This window comes from Arachis duranensis, chromosome 6 (assembly GCF_000817695.3).
Source record: "Arachis duranensis cultivar V14167 chromosome 6, aradu.V14167.gnm2.J7QH, whole genome shotgun sequence".
Lineage (NCBI taxonomy): Eukaryota > Viridiplantae > Streptophyta > Magnoliopsida > Fabales > Fabaceae > Arachis > Arachis duranensis.
The window spans coordinates 81,652,483-81,675,858 of NC_029777.3; the positions used below are offsets into that span (position 1 = coordinate 81,652,483).

General features: G+C 32.5%; 2 protein-coding genes across 10 annotated transcripts in view; one reads left to right on the plus strand and one right to left on the minus strand.

Annotated features, from left to right (window-relative positions):
* Nucleotides 1-4,975: 4,975 nt before the first annotated feature.
* Nucleotides 4,976-19,742, plus strand: LOC107472378 (uncharacterized). 9 transcript variants are annotated; one of them, XR_008000456.1, is made up of 10 exons: nucleotides 4,976-5,211; nucleotides 5,347-5,401; nucleotides 5,896-5,935; nucleotides 6,014-6,088; nucleotides 6,188-6,293; nucleotides 6,485-6,551; nucleotides 6,653-6,780; nucleotides 6,940-7,051; nucleotides 7,182-7,293; nucleotides 18,987-19,742. XR_008000456.1 is itself a non-coding variant. In XM_052251267.1 (9 exons), exons 2-9 carry the CDS (start codon nucleotides 5,391-5,393, stop codon nucleotides 7,183-7,185), a joined length of 543 nt encoding a protein of 180 aa, XP_052107227.1. In that variant the 5' UTR covers nucleotides 4,976-5,211; nucleotides 5,329-5,390; the 3' UTR covers nucleotides 7,186-7,477. The 9 variants fall into 9 exon arrangements, 4 of the variants coding, with proteins under 4 accessions (XP_052107227.1, XP_052107226.1, XP_052107228.1 ...); XM_052251267.1 differs by lacking the exon at nucleotides 18,987-19,742 and having other exon boundaries at nucleotides 5,329-5,401; nucleotides 7,182-7,477; XM_052251266.1 differs by lacking the exon at nucleotides 18,987-19,742 and having other exon boundaries at nucleotides 7,182-7,477.
* A 2,436-nt stretch (nucleotides 19,743-22,178) lies between these two features.
* The window catches only part of LOC107472377 (protein DETOXIFICATION 21), an 8,472-nt gene continuing 7,274 nt past the window's right edge, over nucleotides 22,179-23,376 (minus strand). Inside the window, exons 7-9 of the mRNA XM_016091901.3 lie at nucleotides 22,959-23,077; nucleotides 22,447-22,533; nucleotides 22,179-22,329 (exon numbers count right to left, since the gene is read on the minus strand). Coding sequence (XP_015947387.2) covers nucleotides 22,258-22,329; nucleotides 22,447-22,533; nucleotides 22,959-23,077 — 278 coding nt within the window. The 3' untranslated portion in view covers nucleotides 22,179-22,257. The remainder of the gene's footprint in view (nucleotides 22,330-22,446; nucleotides 22,534-22,958; nucleotides 23,078-23,376) is intronic.

Consider the following 23,376-nt stretch of genomic DNA (forward strand, 5'->3'; position numbering starts at 1 on the left):
TAAAAATTATTAATATTTAAGTTAAATTAGAATTTTATTTATATTAAACTAAATACTAAATAAAATTTTTAAAAAATTAAATCATACTTAATAACTTATTACTATTAATCTTTTTTTAAAAAAGTTGCCCTATGTCTGTCCCTGCATATATGTCAACTTTGGTTAATAGTTTGCCCATATTTTGTAATTTAACGGCTGGTGGAGTGGAGCATTTGGATATAGACTATGAATTGGAATCTTAGTTGCTTCAGAATTTTCCAATGTTCTGGTGCCATCTTTTACTTAAAAAGCAAAATTTGATTCTATGATTTGAAATTATTTTTGCTCATGCTCCAACATTTGGTTTAGTTTCTATAATTGTTTGTGCCAAATTGATTCAATGCTTTTCATATTTTTTATGATGTTTTTCAAATTGATTCAATGATATTATGAATCTCTGACCTTTGAGTATCAATCAATAGAGAAGCTATTGTCTACAGCAACTGGCACCTCAGCAAAGGTGACATCTTATGCCTTTTTCTCTCATTTTTTCCGGTAAATAACTTCACGGTATTAAGCAACACATGGAAAAACGGGTAATAACCATCGAAAACTGTATTTGGTGGATTAAACCATCAATTATGACGAACCGAAAGAAATTATTATTATTATGATTTGTCCTCTTTATGAGCCGTAATATAGTTCAATTTTGAAAAAAAGGAAAATACATTCCTATGACAGAAGCAAATCGGGAAAGGGAATAGGGTTGATTCAGCTTAAATAAATACTGAATTGGCAACAAGGAGAGAGATCTTGGAAGATCTGTAATGGGAAAAGGAAATGGAATAGTAGGCAGAATATTGAATGGACTTGGATGATAGTGGCCTACATGTATTCCTTATTCTTCTTTTTCTTGAATGGACCCTTTTTTTGGTTGCATCCTTTCTTTCTTCATCGTGTAGGTACACTAAAATGGATACATACATGCTTGACAAAATTACCTGAGGTGAGTGACATTAGATAAGTTAGTGGCACTGGCGGCGAATTGGCGAAATAGCCCGAGAGAACAACTGCAATTCTCCCAGAGGGAATCTCCTCCACATGAAAGCTTACTGGGAAATATCCTGCGAATAGACTTTCTAACTGCTATTAAACTAATCAATGTTCCTTTTTTGTGTGTTTCTGTTTCATTTTAAATTTTGTTCCTTTTACTTCATCTTCCTCTCAAAAGGCATTACTATGTTATACAACTGATTTCATAAAACTGCTTTGTGCTATGGTTTCTGCTTTTATTTATTTATTTATTAGTGGTTTTGTCCGCAATAATATTATAGGAATATAAATTTTTTGAAACTACATTGGTTTTGTTTTGATATTATAGACTATAACAGAAATTAAAAAAATTATATAATCAAACTACTTTTACAAAAAAAATCATATGAAAAAAAAGTTTCTATCAATTAAATTATATGTAATAAATATTTAAAAAAAATAAAAATATAGATTAAAAAGATAAGTAGTAAAAATTTAAAACTAAATAAAAAATATGCACATAATAATATTTTTTATTTAAAGAGTAAAGTATACTTTTTATCCGAATTATATTGTTTTATTAATTTTATTTTTTGTAGAACAAAAATATAAAAAAAAAAGAATGAGAGAGAAAAGAGAGAGAACCATCAAGAAAAAGGAGACAGAGGGTTTATTAAGTTTGGAGAAAAGATTTTATTATAATTGTAATGAAAGAATATTTTGCAACACATTTTGATTTATCAAATTAGTAATATAAAATATAAACTATAAGTTATATACAGAATGGGAAGGGTAAATAAGAGGATGGAAGAAGGGAGTTTATTAATTTTGAAAAAAATATTTATTTTAATTTTAATGAGTGTTATGTAATATATTTTAGTTGTTAAATTAGTAATATAATATAGTTATATTTTAATTTTAATTTTATCTTTAATTTAATTTTAAATACAATTAGAGAATATCATATTGCACATTTTGATTGTCAAATTTGTAATTAGTCATTGATAATGATATATAAAAGAGATAAAATAGGTATAAGAATAAGAGAGATAGAATGGGTGCAAAAATGAGAGAGATAGAAAAAAGAGAGAGAGGGAGAAGAGGAGAAAATTTTTTAATTTTGGAAAAAAAAATTGATTTTAATTGCAATGAAAGAGTAAAATGTGGTATATTTTGATTGTAAGATTAGTAATACATAATATAGTTATATTTTAATTTTAATTTTGATATTTTAATTTAATTTTAATTATAATTAGTGAATATTATGTTGTACATTTTGATTGTCAAATTTGTAATTAATCATTCATAATGATATATAAAAGAAATAATGTGGGTATAAAAATAAGAGAGATAGAGCAGGTAAGGAATGAGAGTAGAACTAGAAAGAGAGAGAGGAGGAGATGAGAAAATTTTTTAATTTTAAAAAGAAAGATTTAATTTTAATTGTAATAAAAAAAAGTGACATATAATACATTTTAATTATAAAATTAGTAAGATATAATAAATATTATACGAGATGGTATTACTTCTCAATTCCCTAAAATTACTTATAACAAGTCAACAATGCATTAGAGACGCTTGGCCCAACTTATCCAAAATTTATTATATGTGGGACTTTGAGTTGAAAGCTTCAGAATGAGTGCAATCACATTTTCAATCATTTTCCGTTGAAAACTCCAAAATTATAATAATAGATTAGATTATTGCGATGATTAATGATTGAATGAAAATTAATTATTTTAATTTAAATGTTGAAAATAATTAAGTTTGGATAATAAAGTTGGAGTGTCGGAGCAAAAAATAAAAATATTGGAACAAATTTTTAGAATGAAACTCATACAAGAGGCTAAGAAATTAAGACAGATTTGTTTTAAAACTAATTGCAAAAGGAGAAAATTTTTGGCCTCCAAATCCTATTTATCATTATTTAACTAAGCAATTTATTTTGTATATTCATATTTTAAGTAGTAAAAATAACACTAATTAAATGGTTTAAATACATTTTAGATATTAACATAGTTTAGGCAAATAAATAGTAAATTTGACTGATTAATGTTTATTATAATGCTTGTATTTTGGTTAGTTTAGTAAGACAAATTTTTTTATAAGAATTATTACTTTTAATTTTTAACACTAAAATTTTAATCAAAAAAATATTTAATGCAACAAAACGATAGTAAAAACTGTCCTTTTAAACGATAAAAAAATGTCACTTTTACTCGGTAAAAACGACAGTTTCAAATGCCGTTTTAATCAATAAAAAATTTACTGTTAGAGTAAAAATGGGAGTTCAAAAATGTCGTTTTAACTAACTAAAAATATCATTTTAACCTAGTAAAAACAACGATTTTAAATACATTTTAACTAACCAAAACGCCACTTTGTCAGGGTAAAAAATGGTGGTTCAAAAATATCGTTTTTCATTTTAACCAACCAAAAACGTCATTTTTACCTTGGAAATGACGATGATGGTTTTAACCACCGTTTTAAATAATCAGAAAATTAACTTGACAATAATAAACTCAAAAAATTAACAATCATCCAAAATACCATCAACTCAAAACAAATCCTAAATTACACCTTACTTAACCTAATATTATTTAATTTTTAATTACACTAAATTAATATAACAAATCCTAATCACAGACTTCATTAAAAGTTTTAGTCAATAATTTAATAAAATACCTAACAAAATCCTAAACAAAAAATCTAAAAAATACAAAAACTATAAGAAAATTACGTCTGATGGTAGATGCAAAATGGTGGAAGCGTGGTGGTGACTGGAGGCAGTAGTGAAACCTACAGTAGTGGAGTTAGGATTTAGTAACATAACAAATAACCAAAAGAAAAAATAGAAAACAACCTTACCTTAGCGCGATGGACCTCAGCCACGGTGATGGCGATAACCTCCGATTGATGGCAAGGGACACCAACAGCGGTGGCACAATGGAGGCTCCATGGAGATTCCAGTAGCAGTAATAACGACGATCTACGATGACAATGTTGTTTACCGATGGTGGCGACAACTCTAGGTGGTGGTGGCGCATCCTTTACTGTCGGATTTATCAATAGAAAAATCTGACGGTAAAGTGTTCGTCATTGCCTAAATGATGTGTTTTGCTAAATCTTATTCACAGTAAATTTGGCGCTAAATTTAGCGATGAAATTTTAAATTCGACGATAACTTATTCGAGAGACAAATTTTTATTCTATCCGTCGGAAAATCTGCCACTAAATTCGATGGTAACGTTCATTACTAAATTCGATGGTACTTAGCATTTTTTTTATAACGAAAAAGAAAAAAGAAGGTAAGGATTTCGGTGAGTTTTTTTTAATTATGAAAGAAAAAATTTTGGAATAATAGTTGATTATAATTAGCTGATACTCTAATTGATTATTACTTAACTAGCATAATTGTTTTGAGATTTATCTTTTATTTTCAACGCTTTTAAAAATGGTTTTCTCAAATATAAACTTAAGTCCTTTATAAAATCAAGATATGTATTTTGATGTCGTAAATCCAAAAACTTGATTATTTTTTAAACTTACTTCAAATGTAAAAAAAAAATTCCAAGCTCAATTCATCTCATTCTTGTTCGTTTTCTGGCCATTTCAATTAAGATATTCACTTTCATTACTAAAAAACTAGTTATTACAGACAGATATTTCTGACGGATTTTATTCTACGGAAATACAGAAAAAATTTCAGAAGAATTTTTTGTCGAAAAACAAAAAAAATGGATTAGCATAAATTACAGACAGAAAAGAGAATCCGTCTATAATTCCATTGAAAAAATTAATTTTTTTCCGTAAAAAATAGTTACAGAAGAAAAATTCGTCTGTAATTAAATAGACAAAATGCTGCGTTTTATTAAATTATTACAAACAAAAATCCGTCTGAAATTTAAATTTTCCGTCAGAAATATTAGATTAACCCTAGCTCAGATCTTACCCTCTCTCGATCCATTCACACTCCACACAAGTTTAGCAGGAGCTTCTTCCTCTCTCCATCCACACTCTCTCCATTGCTCCGTCCCGCTCTCCCCATCGCAGGAACTTCTTTCACCACCGCCGCTCTCCCATCGCTCCGTCCACGAAGAAGCTCCATCGCTTACGAGCTTCATTTTCCTGCTTCTGTTTGAGCTGTGTTTCAGTCCCCTCCATTTAGATCTGCGCTTCTGAATTTTAGATCGCGTTCCGGTAATCTCTATTTCTCTTTTTTTCTGTATTCTCTCTTCGAGTTCTTCATTCACTTGCCCTCACTGCACATTCTTCTCGTCTCACGATCTGATCTCATGGCTCCTAACACTGTTACAGATTTTGTTTTCTTGTCAGATTCAATTTGAGACAATAATCACTTCCGTCATTTAAAAGATCGAATGCAGACATGGTAATCCTTTTGTTTCCTCACAATCCCGCACTTCGATATTTATTTTAGGCTTCTCTTCAGCTACAATTTTGATATGTGCATGTAATTTGAATCTGTGATACATTTACTTGGGCTTCGTGTTGTGTAATTGTACACACTTGCCTTATAATTGAGATCTATTCATGGTGAGGTTTGTATTTGAATGTTCTTCAAGATTACTGTTGGATCTTCTGATTTAGCTTATGATACCCAGTGTTATTTCTCTTTCTCCTCAAATTTAGCTATGATAGGTTGCTGTAAATTCTATTTCGTACAAAATTGGTGATGAATTAGATTATATGCAAGTTACTTTCCCATTGAGCGTAGCCAAAATTGTGAGGTTGGGGCAGTGCTGGATTCCTTTGCAAAATGATGCATTTAACTGGGTTGGGGAATACTTCAGTCTTTCTTTCTATTTGCTTGAATTATCTTATACAACTTTGAATTTATGTTCTAAATTTTTTTTACCTATATAGGTTGTACTTGCTGCATCCATTGTGGGCAAATCTGGTAAAGGTGAGACGTCTTGAATTGATGCTCAGTTAAATGGTGCCTAAATCAAAATGGATTAGAAATTGCTGTTGCACTGACAAGGGCTTCTTTCTTTTGGATGCAATTCTGGTTTCTAGGCAGTTTATTGATAATGTTGCGCAGATATGTGTACTAGAGGTATATTGTATTCGCATCTAGTTGTAATTGCTTTGCCTAGTTCAATTTATGTATCCTTATTTATCTTAAATTTTCTCTCCTTTATTAATTATTTAGTAGTTCTGTGAAGATAGTTTACCTCTCCAAATTTATGTGAAGACAGAAAGTTATGAGAAGATAGCTTACCTCTCCAAATTTTTGGATATGAATTGTAGCATTTCTCAAGGTGATAAACTCTTTTCTTGTTAAATGTGTATGGATTTGTCTCTTTTCATCATTATCCGTATATATATTGCCAACTTCTCTTCGTATCCCTCACTCACTTACTATATCCCTCGCTTCATCAATTCTCTCTCTCATCACTCATCATCATCTCCATGGCTTGTTGCAACTACTTCTTCAACCCTCAACAAATAGATGAATATCCTTTCCCACTTCCCATTCAATTTTCCTTATATGATTATGATTATTACTATTATTTCAGGTAATCTAATTAGATTAACTTGTTACAACACTCTATATATACTTTTTTTGTGAATTATTTGCCATTGAGTTGCATTTATTTATGTTCAATCTATATTTCAGTAGAAACAGTAATGAACATCCACCACTGGAATGTTGGGCACACGAGTTTTCAATACAAGATATGGAGTGTTACCCTTCACTTCCTTTTTATGAAACTCTCTCCATTGAACCAATTTCAACTATTAAAGGTATATATATCATGATGATGACTGATGAATTTCTTAAAGTTTTTATTTGCTTATTAGATTCTTATATTACTATAGCTACATATATTATACCTTGTCCTTAAATACATGTAGACTATGACTTTTATGATATTAATAAATGGTTTTCTATCTGGAACGAAGTGGATGCCGGCTTTGATTGTTCGGAAAAAGTAGTTTCGTCATCATCATTAAGAAAGGCTTTGATTGTTAAATGTGTATGGATTTGTCTCTGTATTTCGCTGACAAATCAGAGGTACCGTTTTGTTTTTTCACAAGTTTTCTTCTTCAAATTGAACTCAAGTTTGGTTTTTTTGAAGCTTTTCATTGGGTGTCTTCTTGATGTTTGATAAAATGCCTGAACTAAAAATGAGAGTTTTTTTCAGGTGAAAACTGATGGAGCAAACTCTAAGGGAAGAAGATGCAGCTAACTAGGTTTACAGGGGTGAAGGAGCTGTTAATCTTATTCTTGCTTACAATGGATCAAATCCTTCTTTTGTGAGTTATTTTTTCTTCACTAATTGGGGTTTAACTACATGGATTGAATGATACAATTGCATGCCATGATAATAAATGCTAATGTTGGTACGCTTAATAATATACAGATTTACTAATATTTTAATTTGTGGTTCTTTGGAGTAAGGAGCACCATGTAAAAACTAGTGCCTGAGCTTTTGTAGTCTTCTATAACCGTGACTTCATTGTCGTGAGTTTTTTGACATTTTCTAATTGTAGTTAGTCTTTTTGAACTATGGTCCATTTTTTCTTTCCTTATAAATATCCAAGACTGGGACATGAAAAACTAAAACAAATTGCTTGTTGTGATTCACTATCTAGTTGTTGGGTATCCACAACCATAAAGTAGCTTCACCGTTGCTGAACTATATATATATATATATAGTAACACCATCCCATCCATTTTACACTACCCAATCCTCATTTATCTTTCTTCACTTCACTCAAACTCATACCATAGCCACAACTAATTACTTTCAAAATGGCAAAATCTTCCTTCTTACTTCCATGCTTGATTCTCTTATTCCTCGTAGCCGCTGAAACTGGTATTCTCTTCTCTCTATTTTTTATTTTCTTCTTCATTGTATCTGTTATATAATTTTTTCTTTCTTTCTCCTATTCATCCATTTATATTGGTTATTGTTCAGAGTATGGGCAGAACCTCTTAGTCTATGAGTTTCATAGAAATGGATCACTGCATGAGTTTCATATGAGTTTTAACACATGCATTAGTTAGTTTATTCCTGTCTAATGAAATAAAAGCTTTTGCTTATTCTCGAGTTAACTTTTCTGCAATTAGTATATTCACAATATATACACATTGTGTTACAAATGGGAAAGTTCTGTTATCATGTTTGACACTTCATGACCTTATTTGATACGAGAATTTTTCTCCGCATTGAATCGAATCAAATCCTAACAAGTGGTAATAGGATCTATTTCATTTCATACATTATGCGAAAGAATAGGTGAAGGAACTATAGAAACCACAAGAGAAACTATAACTACATATACTTAATTCACTTGAATGACAATTGGTTCTGTTGTGGAAAATAGTTGTAAGTGTTTGGGGTCTAGTAGCATTATGGCTACAGGTAATGCCTCTCTTGACCAACATGTGAACTTAGTTAGTCGTGCTGAGACTGATTAATTTAAATTGGTAGAAACTCGCTTAATTTTTGAATCAAAGCAAGATAATTATATGTGGTATAAAAGCCAGCAACATCTTATTGGATTGGTTTACCTGCATGAAAATTCAAAAACTAGGATAATTCAAAGAGGTATAAAAGCCAGCAACATCTTATTGGATACTAAACTTCGCGCCAAAATTATATGTGGTAATAAATCTTGTTTCTTTTTATTTTCTTATGATTATGAAATGTCATAAAATACTAAAGAATTTTTCATTGAGGTGCAGAAGTGTGGCAGCATTCCAATTAAGTCATGAAACAGTATCTATGCACAGATACAAACTATGAAATAGTGTATACTAATCCGAATAGTTCCAATTTAATCCTTTTCTCTTCCAAATTGATGGTTTCAGTGGCTAAGATAAGGGGGGTTGAATCTTAGCCCCTTTTCACTTCAGAACACTTGTTTGTCTTTGAAAAAACTTCTGGAGATTTTTGTCTCGTCCCTAGTCACGAGATTTTTCTTTTTGTCTCGTCACTTGGCACGAGAAATTTTGCGGTTTTATCTCGTGCAGCAGAAACAGAAAATAGAGTAAAGGAGAAGGAAAATAACACCCAGATATATCCTGGTTCAGCTGCTAAGTGCAGTGCAGCCTACATCCAGTCTCCATCATAACAATGATGGAATTTCACTATAATCATCTTTGATTACATACACCAATTCTCCCTAGGAACTACCCTTCCTATCTGGGACAAGTCCAGTATTCTAAACCCAATCCTGAACTTGACTTGGTCACTGCCAAGCTTTCAACTGTAAAGTGCTAACCCAACTTACAAGGGGATTCCCACAGAATCATGAAACACAACACATATGTACAAAGGAACTCTAAGGACATCTATGACTTTTTCTTTTAATTTTGCACTCTTTGCCTTTTTCTGCTCTATGGCTTTTTTCATACAAACCTCACTGTTTGCCTTTTTTTCCATGAGACTCAAGACATGACAAAATTAAACAGAAAAATACAAAACAGAATACATTGAAGGAGAAGAAAATTTGTTAGCTTAGGTAGCTCTGAGATTTCTGTGCCTTGTACTCTCACTCTTCTTCCTTGAATCAAGTCGTGGCTGTTCTTCCTTTTTATAGAAGGGGGAAGCCTCCACAGTTGAAACCAAAAACCAAGCCAACTTCTTCTTCTTCAAGAAGCAGAACCGGTTCGGCCAGAGAGAGAGAGAAAAGATAACCCATGCAAAACCCAACATGCAATTATCTCTAGTCCTTCCTTGGTCATCAATCTTCATCAATTCGAGTCCTTCATCCTTTTTTGCTCTCCAAGATGAACTCCTGGCCCTTGATGCTTCATGATGATGATAGCTTCATCTGCTCCTATCTCTGCCCCTTCCATCACGTAGCCACTGTAGCTACCTCCTGTGGTGGTTGAGTAAGATCAGAGACAAGCCATCTCTCTAAATATCTTCTCCTTGCTGGCCAAGATCTTCTCTACCATTTTTGGTATGAAGAAGTCAAGATCTCTTCACAAAATCTTACCACAAGTGAATGAGAATCTTAGCCACAGCATACTTTATGTTTTCTTTTTCTTGCCATCATGGTGATGGTCTTGTTACTTGCTTCTCCTTCTTTTCGGTGTCTAGCCATAGCCTCCATGCTTTCTCTGATACAACCGAAGAAGAAGAGAGATGAGAGAGTAGATAGAGTAAAAGAAAAACAATTGAATAAAGTTGAATTAATTAAAGGAGAGTTGCTTTTACTTTCCTCTATACTGAGTAGCGTGTAGCATTAATGCAATCAATCAAATCAATTACACTTTCTCTCTCATGGTTCCCAATGTAAGCTAAATTCAAATTAATTGAATTTTGAAATTCATCACTACTTGAAATGTGGGATCCATTGGAAGCACTGGAACTTTGCTTTCTTTGCTTAATGGATTCGGACCAAGCTTTGGTCTATTTAGCAAAGATTATAATTGGGCTTGTAGTAACAATAATTCAATCTAGCCCAACAAAGCAAAACAATTTAGCCACTCATTCATAAGATAATTTTGCACAAGGCTGAAGGTTGATTTTATTGGGCTTGGGATTTTTCCTATACTCTTCGGCCCAATTGGCATCACCATTCAACCATAAGGAACAAAATAATTTGTAACAATACTGAATATTTTTAATCAAATTGGGCTTGCTGTATATTTCTTTTATTTTCGGCCCATTAGCAAAATCTGCACCAACAAAATTATTAATTAATACATACGAATTAAAATCAAGTTGACAATTTTGTAATTTAATTAAATTAATAATGTTTGATCATCATCAAATTAAATTAAAGTTTTCCAAACTCATCAATCTCCCCCTTGATGACAAACATTATTAAAATTGAAATGGAAAGAAATTACAGATTAGAGTATAGAATACTCCCTTTGAATATCTGAATTTCTCCCCCTTTCCAATTATCACATGGCTCCCCCTAAATATATGCTATTTTACCAAGGGAAGCTTTATGCCTGTAACAATTTTTATCAAGCCTAAGGCAACAATGTTATTCAACATATATGATTTTGTAATGTTGAATGGCTTTATTTATGAGCAGAATTGAATGATAATCAAAACTCATTTGTTATCAATAATTTGATTTTCTGCTCGAACTCATACAAAACAATTTGATGCAAACAAAAATTGATGTTTCCTGAAGTTGCTTTTCAAGCTATTTTGAAAATATTTTCCAATTAACAAATCAGAGCAAATTAATCATAGCAAGGAAAATATTTCTGATCAAGCATGATCATCTCAAATCATAGCAACTATCAAGCTTTATATATCACAAATTAAAGGAACTGCCAAAAAATAATTACTAATCCATGATGCAGCAAACAAATCCACAAAAGTAAATTAAATGCATCAAATGTATCAGGCAGATCATCATAGCAAATAATTGAAATAAGGGTGATCATGAATCCACAAAGGATTTCATCCCCTGTTTTCTCTCAATTTCAATTTTTCGATCATTCCTCCCCCTTTTGTCATCAAAGGGGTCTTGCAAAAAAATGAAAACAACACACAAAAGGCAGAATAATTGTTTTTCACCAAAACACAATGGTCCAGTCAGCACACATGCATTTGAACAAATGACAATCAAAATTCAACTCAAAATTAATCCACTAATACAAAGTGCTCAAAATAGAGCCAGATCAGAGCATAAAACAGAGCAAAACATGTCTGGAAAACAGTGCAACGAATCAATGAAACATAACAGTTTCAATTCAACCTTTTTTTCTCCTCTTCCTTTTTGTCATCAAGGAGGGACCTTGCAAAAAATCAGAGAAAAGCAATGCAGTCCATACTAATTCAAGACAAGTGAAAATAGTTCCTAGAATCAAGGGATGAGGGAAGAATAAAGCTTTGATTTGACAACTTTCCAAAAGTATAATTTAAAAAAATGAGGAACGGGTCAGAGTGAGATCAAAGAGATTTGGTGGGGCCCAAAATAATTAACTTTAGTTCAGTCTCCCCCTGTATCATAGCCCGTTCAACACATCCTGAAAATTTTCTCTTGCTTTCCTACGAGACAAAACCAAACAGAATCAAAAAGTTCATAAATTTTCAACAGAACTTAATTCTATCATTCCCAAGCTTTTTCTTAAAGAGCAGAATCTGTCTTCACAAAGGGGTTTTGTAAAATTGTCAGCAAGTTAGTCTTCAGATTTTACAAATTGAATATCAATAGTACCCTTTTTGCACATGTTCTCTAATGAAATGATATTTAATTTCAATGTGCTTGGTTCTTGAGTGCAGAACAGGATTTTTTGAAATGTTTATAGCACTCATATTATCACAAAATAAGGGTATACTATTGATCTTTAATTTGTAATCTTCCAACTGCGTTTTTAACCAAATTAATTGAGAACAACATGCAAATGCAGAAATATATTCAGCTTCAGCTGTGGATAGGGCCACGGTTGCTTGTTTTTTGCTTGACCACATGTTGAGTGATCTCCCAAGGAAGCAACACATGCCGCATGTGCTCCTTCTATCCACCCTATCTCCCGCATAATCTGCATCACAAAATCCTACTGCACAAAAATCATCAGATTTTGGATACCATAAGCCATAATCACTAGTTTCCTTAATGTATCTAATGATGCGCTTAACGGCTGAAAGATGGAATTCTTTTGGGTGAGATTGAAACCTTGAGCATACACCCACACTTTGAACAATATCCAGTCTAAAGGAGGTTAAATACATGGGTGAGCCAATCATTCCTCTATACCTTGTTTCATCCACATCTTTCTCATTATCATCCTTTTCAAGTTTAGTGTTAGGATGCATTGGTGTTCCCATAGGTTTAGAATTTTCTAGGCCAAATTTCTTGATTAGTTCTAGTGCATATTTTTCTTGGTGAATAAAAGTACCACTAGGAGTTTGTTTAATTTGGAGGCCAAGAAAGAAAGTTAGCTCTCCCATTAAACTCATTTCAAACTCACTAGTCATGAGTTTTCCAAAATTTTCACACAAGGACTCATTGGCCGATCCAAACACAATGTCATCCACATAAACTTGAACTAGGAGAATATCATCATTAGATGCTTTAATAAATAAAGTAGTATCCGTGGTATCCCTTTGAAATTGATTTTCCAATAAGAAGGCACTAAGCCTTTCATACCAAGCTCTTGGAGCTTGTCTAAGACCATAAAAAGCCTTAGAGAGTTTGAAAATATGGTTTGGAAATTCTTTATCTTCAAAACCGGGGGGTTGTGCCACAAACACTTCTCTATCAATAAAATCATTAAGGAAAGCACATTTTACATCCATTTGAAACATTTTAAAACCTTTATGGGCAGCATAGGCAAGAAGTAACCTAATTGCTTCCATTCTAGCTACCGAAGCAAAAGACTCATCAAAATCTATACCCTCTTCTTGATCGTAACCTTGGGCCACTAATCTAGCCTTGTTACGAACAACTTGTCCATCCTCACTAAGTTTATTTTTAAAAACTCACTTAGTACCCGTTACCTTCTTACCATCCGGATGAGGTACTAGTGTCCAAACCTCATTCTTGTCGAATTGAGCAAGCTCTTCTTGCATGGCTTTGACCCATGATGGATCTTCAAGAGCTTGTTTCACATTATTGGGCTCCATTTGTGACAAGAGTGCAAGATTGCTTGGTTCGGATTGCCTTTTGGTTGAGGATCTTGTTGTTACACCTTGAGAGGGATCACCAATGATAAAGTCATGAGGATAACCCCTCATGGACTTCCATTCTCAAGGCTTCCGGAGTGGTGTTGAACTTTGATGAGCTCATGTGGGTCTCACTGTTTCAATTTCTCGTGCTGGCTCAGGAGATAAAATGGAAATATCTCCTCCAATCTGACGAGACAAAACTGGACTGGTAGATTCTTCATTTTGAGCAGACTTGGGATTTTCACCACTGGTTTCCTTGACAACTTCTTCATAATCTGTGTCATCATCTATCGCAGTACTGGGAATTGAATTAGAATCACAAAAAGTCACATGTATGGATTCCTCTATGGTCATATGTTCTTTGAGATAAATCCTATAGGCCTTGCTAGTGGTGGAATACCCAACAAACATTTCCTCATATGATTTTGGATCAAATTTACCAATATTTTCTTTGTTGTTTAGCACAAAACATTTGCATCCAAAAACATGAAAATACTTAAGATTTGGAGGGGTTCATTTCCATAGCTCATAAGAAGTTTTCTTTAACCCTTTTCTAATAATGGTCCTATTCAAAATGTAGCATGCTGTATTTACAGCTTCAGCCCATAAGAATTTTGGAACCTCATTTTCACATAACATAGCCATAGTCATCTCTTGAAGGCTTCTATTCCTTCTTTCAACAACCCCATTTTATTGTGGTGTTCTAGGGCATGAAAAATGATGAGCAATTCCAAAGTCATCACAGAATTTTTCAAAGTCTTTGTTTTCAAATTCCTTTCCGTGATCACTTCTCAAATGAGCCACTTTTAAATCTTTCTCATTTTGAATTTTCTTGCAAAGGGTTGAGAAAGCATGAAAAGCATCATTTTTTTTAGCAAGAAAAAGTACCCAACCAAATCTAGAGTAATCATCCACTACCACTAGACCATAGTGTTTACCTCCTAAACTTTGAGTTCTTTTTGGACCAAAAAGATCAATGTATAACATCTCTAAAGGCCTTTTAGTTGAAATTCCATCTTTTGGTTTAAAAGAAGATTTTACTTGTTTGCCTAATTGACAAGCATCACAAGTAAGATCCTTATCAAATTTGATATTTGGAATTTCTCTCACCAAATTTTTCTTGACTAGCTTAGAAATTTGGTACATGCTAGCATGACCCAACTTTCTATGCCATAGCCATTTTTCAGATTCAAGAGAAGTAAAACATGTTACATTTTGCTCTTTCAACTCCTCAAGAGTCAATCCATACACATTATTGCATCTTTTAGCCTCAAATAAAATATCCTCAGTTTTTTCACAAACAACCAAACACACAAACTTTCTAAAAACAACTTCAAAACCTAGATCACACAATTGGCTTACACTAAGTAAATTATGTTTCAAACCATTTACAAGAAGAACATCATTTATATAAGATGAAAAGCTTTTACCAACTTTTCCAACGGTCACTATCTTTTCTTTTCCATCATCATCGAAAGTGACAAGTCCTCCATCATACTCATCGAGCTTTATGAAGAAGGTTGTCTTTCCAGTTATGTGCCTAGAACATCCGCTGTCCATGTACCACATATTCTACTTCTGTTTGGATGCTAGGCACACCTACAAAACAAGCTCAAGTGACCTTAGGTATCCAAATCTTCTTGGATCCTTTCACGTTAAACCATCTCTTATGTCCTAATCCATTATAATCAAAAACAACTTTGTAAACCTTATCACCAATCATCCTTTCACCAAAAAACATTGAATGGTTTCCATTTCAGTTGCATAGTCTACAAAACCTTGGAGTTGCTGTTTTGTTAAAGTAGGTTGGGTTTTGGAACCTTGTGTCATTAGAAGATGAAGCAATATTTCGAAAACAAGATTTTTCAACAGATTTGAAAATCTTTTGAAACCCCAAGCCAGCTTTATCAAAAAGTGGTTTTTGACTAGCCAAAATTTGATTTAAATTTTCAGAACTTTGAATGAACTTGGCTAGGTCATTTTCAAGGTTTTTGATCTTTTTTAGCAACTCTTCATTCTCTTTAAAACAGTTTACATATGCAACAACAGAATGGTTACTCTCACAGCTTTTAAGTTGAGCTTTTAACTGCTTATTTTCTTCAACAAGTTCAGTAGCAGTTTCGGCCTCCCTTAGCTTTTCTTTGAGAAAATCATTTTCAGCTTTAAGGATGGTGATTTGTTGTTCAAGATCTTGGTTATCAAGCAAGAAACATCTTATTTTTTTAGAAAGGTGGTCTATCATAAGATGAAGATCTTCAGTGTTTGGATTATGAAAGACTACCTGTTCAATGTTATCTGCCATGAGACATGGTTGTGACTTGGTCTCGGATTCTTCATCACAGTCTGAGTCATTTTCCAAGTCCTCCCATGATGCCATCAGCCCCTTTTTCTTTCTTCTTTTTAGCTTTTCTTCTTTCTTCAACTTAGGGCAATCTGACTTGAAATGCCCGGTTTCTTTACAGTTGTAGCATGTAACCTTGCTGAGATCCTTTCTTTGTTTCCTAAAGCTGCTTCCTTTACCTCTCTTCTTGGATTTCATCATTTTCCTGAATTTCTTGGCAAACAACACAAACTCATTTTCAGAAGAATTATCACTGGATTCATCATCCAGGGGGTTAGTCACAGATGTAAAAGCAATTTCTTTCTTTTTTGAATCTTTTTTTAAATAAGTATTTTCAAAAGCAAGTAAGTTTCCTCTCAAATCATCATATGTCATGGAATCTAAACTACTGCTCTCAGAAATGATTAATCATTTTGTTTCCCATTCTTTTGTAAGGCATCTTAGAACTCTCCTCACAAACACAGAATCAGAATGTGTTATTCCCATAGCATCCAAGCCAACAATGATCATGTTGAACCGTTCAAACAGTTCATCGATAGATTCTCCTTCATTCATTGCAAACATTTTATACTATCTATTCAACATGTCTATCCGGGTCTTCTTCACTATTGTGGTTCCTTCATGGGTAATTTAAAGTTTATCCCAGATTTTCTTTGCCGTTGTGCATCGTGATAACCGTCGGTATTCCACGAAGCTGATAGCACAGTTAAGTAAGTTGACAACCTTGGCATTAAGTTCCACCTTCTTTCTGTCTTCTTCGGTCCAGCTTGCTTCGGGTTTGAGAGAGACTATTCCTTTAGCACTTGTGGTGGTTGGGAATTGAGGACCTTCCAGGATAATCTTCCACAATCTATAATCCACTGCTTGTATAAAGATCTTCATTCTCTCTTTCCAATAGGTATAGTTTTTCCCATTGAAAAGAGTATGTCTATTGCTTGACTGTCCTTCTGTAAGGTTGTAGGACACCATATTTGAGCCACTGCTTTCTGCCATCTGGATCTTTTTTCTAAGCTACAAAGCTTGATCTCTTTAAGACCAAGCTCTGATACCAATTGATGGTTTCAGTGGCTAAGAGAAGGGGGTTGAATCTTAGCCCCTTTTCACTTCAGAACACTTGCTTGTCTTTGAAACAACTTCTAGAGATTTTTGTCTCGTCCCTAGTCATGAGACTTTTCTTTTTGTCCCATCACTTGGTACTAGAAATTTTGCGGTTTTATCTCCTGTGCAGCAGAAATGGAAAATGGAGTAGAGGAGAAGGAAAATAACACCGAGATATATCCTGGTTTAGCTGCTAAGTGCAGTGCAGCTTACATCCAGTCTCCATCACAACAATGATGGAATTTCACTATAATCATCTTTGATTACATACACCAATTCTCCCTAGGAACTACCCTTCCTATTTGGGACAAGTTCAGTATTCTAAACCCAATCCTGAACTTGACTTGGTCACTGCCAAGCTTTCAACTGTAAAGTGCTAACCCAACTTACAAGGGGATTCCCACAGAATCATGAAACACAACACATATGTACAAAGGAACTCTAAGGACATCTATGGCTTTTTCTTTTAATTTTGCACTCTGTGTCTTTTTCCGATCTATGACTTTTTTCATACAAACCTCACTGTTTGCCTTTTTTCCATGAGACTCAAGACATGACAAAATTAAACAGAAAAATACAAAAATAGAATACATTGAAGGAGAAGAAAATTTGTTAGCTTAGGTAGCTCTGAGATTTCTGTGCCTTGCACTCTCACTCTTCTTCCTTGATTCAAGCCGTGGTTGTTCTCCCTTTTTATAGAAGGGGGAAGCCTCCACATTTGAAACCAAAAATCAAGCCAACTTCTTCTTCTTCAAGAAGCAGAATCAGTTCAGCCAGAGAGAGAAAAAAGATAACCCATGCAAAACCCAACATGCAATTACCTCTAGTCCTTCCTTGGTCACCAATCTTCATCAATCCGAGCCCTTCATCTTTTCTTGCTCTCCAAGATAAACTCCTGGCCCTTGATGCTTCTTGATGTTGATAGCTTCATCTGCTCCTATCTCTGCCTCTTCCATCACGTAGCCACTGTAGCTACCTCCTGTGGTGGTTAAGCAAGATCAGAGACAAGCCATCTCTCCAAAGATCTTCTCCTTGCTGGCCGAGATCTTCTCTACTATTTTTGGTATGAAGAAGTCAAGATCTCTTCACAAAATCTTACCACAAGTGAATGAGAATCTTAGCCACAGCATACTTTATGTTTTCTTTTTCTTGCTATCATGGTGATGGTCCCTTTACTTGCTTCTCCTTCTTTTCGGTATCTAGCCATAGCCTCCATGCTTTCTCTGATATGAACGAAGAAGAAGAGAGATGAGAGAGTAGATAGAGTAAAAGAAAAATAATTAAATAAAGTTGAATTAATTAAAGGAGAGTTGCTTTTACTTCCCTCTATACTGAGTAGCATGTAGCATTAATGCAATCAATCAAATCAATTACACTTTCTCTTTCATGGTTCCCAATGTAAGCTAAATTCAAATTAATTGAATTTTGAAATCCATCACTACTTGAAATGTGGGATCCATTGGAAGCACTGGAACTTTCCTTTCTTTGCTTAATGAATTCGGACCAAGCTTTGGTCTATGTAGCAAAGATTATAATTGGGCTTGTAGCAATAATAATTCAATCTAGCCCAGCAAAGCAAAACAATTTAGCCACTCATTCATAAGATAAGTTTGCACAAGGCTGAAGCTTGATTTTATTGGGCTTGAAATTTTTTCTTTACTCTTCGGCCCAATTGGCATAACCATTCAGCCATAAGGAACAAAATAATTTGTAACAATACTTAATATTTTTAATCAAATTGGGCTTGCTGTATATTTCTTTTATTTTCGGCCCATTAGCAAAATCTGCACCAACAGAATTATTAATTAATACATATGAATTAAAATCAAGTTGACAATTTTGTAATTTAATTAAATTAATAATGTTTGATCATCATCAAATTAAATTAGAGTTTTCCAAACTCATCACAAATAATTTAGGCGGAGAGAAAGCACATATGTTGGAAGACTTGTTCATAGCTCACATTGTTGGAATGGACACAATGGCTCGTAGATTCAAGAATGCTGCTAAGTTAATTAAGGTACCATTGCTTACACCTATTTATGAATATTTTTCTAATTTAGATCTAGAGACTCCATGTCAAAATTTCACTCATAAATTATACTAATTTTTTCTTTTTAATTTCCATTATATGATACTGGACCAAAGGATGGTTCCCTTGCTCAGTTTGTTAAAAGCGATACCAGATTTTTGACACTAACCTAGGTGCTCAGATAGATGTTCAAATTTTTATTCTACTTTTTGTTGGTTCATTTTTTTGAAATTTGGTGAAGGAAAACATAAATGGATTTGATAAGCTTCAACCTGTGATAAAGGGCTTTTAGTTTCCAATTTTCAAGTTAGTGTTGAGCATCATAATCAGCCCTTAACATGATTTTGATATCTGCAGAAAAGAGCAACTCAACAGGTATTGTCATTGTAGTGATTTAATGCTTAATTAACTACAAATATGTCATCAATGGTCATGTTTGAATCTAATCATTATTTCCTACACGTTAATACTACGGAAGCTACTTGTATATTATATATGCACATTGTGATAATAAGAAACATATTATGATGGTCTTCATCTTGCTTAACGGCAAAAAAGTGTAAAGGTGTTCATATATAGGCGTTTTGAGGTTATCAATAAAGTTACATAGTCTTAAGTGGATTCTCTTAAGTGAATTCAGGTGTAGGTTATCAAGTGTAAAAGGGAACTGTAGAAATAAATGGTCATGGTTTATAATTGCTGTTGTTTATACATAAATATTTCTTTTTTATAGTCTAACAATATTTATTACTGATGTTCATATACCTTCTTAAAAGGATTCTGTTGATCTTAAATCAAAGAAGGCAAAGGTCCTTGTTGAGGTAAATCTATATTGCACCCTTCAATTAAAAGGCAAATTCAGTTGCCAAATATTAGTATAGTTGTGATGTGTGTGTTAAGAACATTTAGAAGGATGAATTTTTGAAACTCTGCTTTGTGATAACTTCTATATCAGCAAACTCTATAAATAAAGAAGAGAGCTGTGTCAATACATACTGTGTTTTCTTCCCTTTGCTGATTAAAATAAATAGAATATATAGAATATTATCTCAGTATTTCCATTAATCAATGTCACAAGGATTTGGTTTTTAAGATTTCGCGAGTTGCCTTATAAGGCATGAAAGTAATTAGGTACCTTGAAATATATTCTTTTTCTAGTTAAATAAGTCATTAGATTTTCTTTGTGCCAGAATTTCTTGTACCAAAAAGGGAAGCATTAGTGAGAATTTCTTTGTGCCAGAATTTTTTGTATATCAAGAATGATGTTGTATCATCAAACTTAACTCCTTGAGGCACCAAATTTAAGAGAACAATGGTTTTCTCTAGTTGATGATTTGCTGCATTAGCTCCAACAATGCGAACCTAGTTGCGACTCAACAAAAGACTAGTTGCAATTTCCTCAGCTAGCTTGAAAACCAAAGGGAAGAACTTGTATATTGCAATGCTGATGTGGAGTTTAACTTGAAGTGGCCACACACAACCACAAAGAGATCTAGGAGGTGTATTTGTCAATTGCTCTGAGAAAGTCACCATCATGCAATCTAAAAGGAATAGGATCAATATAAAATCTTGTTTGTTTAAATTGTTGAAAATAAAGGAACTAGTAGTGTCAATGAGTAATGTAAATAGTTATAATTCTGTCAATGATTTATTTTTTGGGTATCTTTTTATTGAGATAGTGAGATATTGGCCAATGATGTTGAAAAATAACATCCAATTTTATAGGTATCATGTAATGAATATTATGTTTATCTATATGATTTTTGGTCTCTTTTTTTTTCAATTTACAGTGTGTTTGATGGAGGAAATTTAAAAAATAAACCTAAAGTATTCATTTTGCAATGGAAAAATTTAAAAAATTTTCTATTTTACTTAATCATAGTGTGAGATGATTTTCCAAGGTTCAAATTATAGACGGAAAATCCGTCGAAAAATCCGTCTGTAATTACAGACGAAAAATCCGTCTGTGATTACAGACGAAAAATCTGTCGAAAAGTTCGTCGCCTTTGGGAAATGGATAGAAAATTTACAGAGGGAAAATCCGTCGATAACTGGTAAAAATTCGTCTGTAATTTTCCGACGGAAAAAAATTTGTCGGTAAATAATTTTCAACGAGGCTTTTACAGAGGGACAAAATCCGTCGGTAACCAAAAATTCGTCTGTAATAAAGACTAAATCTGTCTATAAATTTATCTATATTAATCCATTTTCTAGTTGTGTTTACGAAAAGCCAAAAAGGATTATTAGTGGTGTAAATGGGTTATAATCTCATCATCAAAGATGGCACTCCTTTCCTTAGTTGAGTTGACATTGTCGTGGCTTCCACTACTTTATACCATTCTCGGGAATGAAATGAAATGTATCATGATAATGATAACTATATATAACAATAACTTTTTGTTGTTAGGTATTTATCTTCTGTTTTTGCATTTTTATTCTATTTTATGACAAAAATTATGGTAGGGATCATATTCATTTGTATATCCATGATAGGAAAGTTTGCGAGTTTTCCAGTTAAGAACGATTAACACACTCAAAGGAAGGACACTTTATAAAATTATATATGAACTAAAATAATTATGCTAATTGATTATAATCAAACCTTACATTATATTAATTTGCATGTCATGAGAGCAAATATACCCCTTTTAGAAAAGAATACCTTTTACACACAAAAAAAGTTAACCCAATGACCTAAATCAACTAAACCCACAACAATACAATTTAGATTAGTTCCATTTGATTCATATTTATAAGAGTAAGTATTTTCTTATTTCCGACCATTTATCCAAAAAACAAAGTATTTTTTACAATTTAAAAAATTTTTAATCGATCTCCAACCATTCAAATAATTAGTCTAACTGACCCTGATACATCAGTAGGTCACTGTTTAATTTAGATGATCAATGACCGATTAAAAATATTTGAATTATAGAGGTATATTTTGTTCTTCTCAAACAAATGGTTAGAGATAAAAAAAATTATATATTATTTATAATTAAGAAAAAAATGAAATAAAATAAAATAAAATAAACCAATCACCAAATTTAATCGATTAATTTTGATTTATTTATGGTCAGTTGCAATTCAAATCAACTCAATGACACCCCTAATATTACAATCTCATCATAGTATACCTTTCAGGTAGCTCTATCTAACTACTGTTGCAGGGTTCTTCGTTCTCTTCGATTATAGTCCATTATGTTAACACGATTTCGAGCTATCTCTACCTGCAAATCCGAATTATATATATAGGAAACTCATTTTAATATATAGGTAAGCATTCAAAACAAACTTTACAATAATCTTGGACCTAACAAATTTAAAATGTTAAATTAATTACGTACTTGCTTGTCCCAATCTGTTTTCATTGTGATTGTAATAAGCATTATCGTTTGCACAACTGTTCCAAACAGCATTCCGATCCAAATACCCTGCAAAACAGCCAGATTTATTTGTATATATATGATATGATACATAAATAACTTCCTTTTGCACTCTTCTTCACTGCATGAAATTAATTACTATTGATTGTGGACCATAAAACTTGTATACTTATTTAATATTAAATATTTTTTTAAAAATTATGTGTTCAATAACATTTTCTATTTTTCTTCATCTGAAAGACTCAAATTCCTTGCCATTTAAAAACCCTAATATGTTTCAAAGTCAACGTATTTAACAACAAGCATATTTATATTTAGATACATTAATTTTTGAGTTTTTTTTTTTAAAAGTCATGTTTTTTATGATGACTAAAAATGGAGGTAGTAAATTGTAATAAGGTTACTCATTGTATAGAAATAAACACCTGCCTTAAATTAATTATTGCAAAATATAATAGATCATTTTTCTTTACCTTGATTTTCAAATGGAGAAAATTACCAAGCAGCACTCCAACAGGAATACCAATTAGGTAATAGCAACCTATGTTTACATATGCTACAACACTCTGCCACCCAGCTCCAACAGAAACTCCTGTTTCATAATTTTTAATATTCAGTCTCTCAAGCATGAAAAAAGAAAAGCCATTTGAATCATTTTTCTTTGGGTGAGTTTTATAAGTTGGGATTTCAGAGAAGAAAGGGGGAAGAGAACGAGTTAATGCGTATCAAATTTATTTTAGGTTTAATTATTCGGTTGATTTTTAAAATTTTTAAATTTTTTTAATTGAATTTATACGTTGCATAATATTTTAAATCAAGTCCCAATTAGTTATTTTCTTTTAAAAACAACACAATAATATTAATATATTTATTTTTATAATATTCTACCAG

Bases quoted from the DNA above. Each gene is read 5' to 3' on its own strand.
- LOC107472378 (XM_052251267.1), top strand. The intron at 6,294-6,484 runs GTGATAAACTCT...CTCAACAAATAG, and splicing joins GAATTGTAGCATTTCTCAAG to ATGAATATCCTTTCCCACTT. The intron at 6,552-6,652 runs GTAATCTAATTA...TCTATATTTCAG, and splicing joins GATTATTACTATTATTTCAG to TAGAAACAGTAATGAACATC.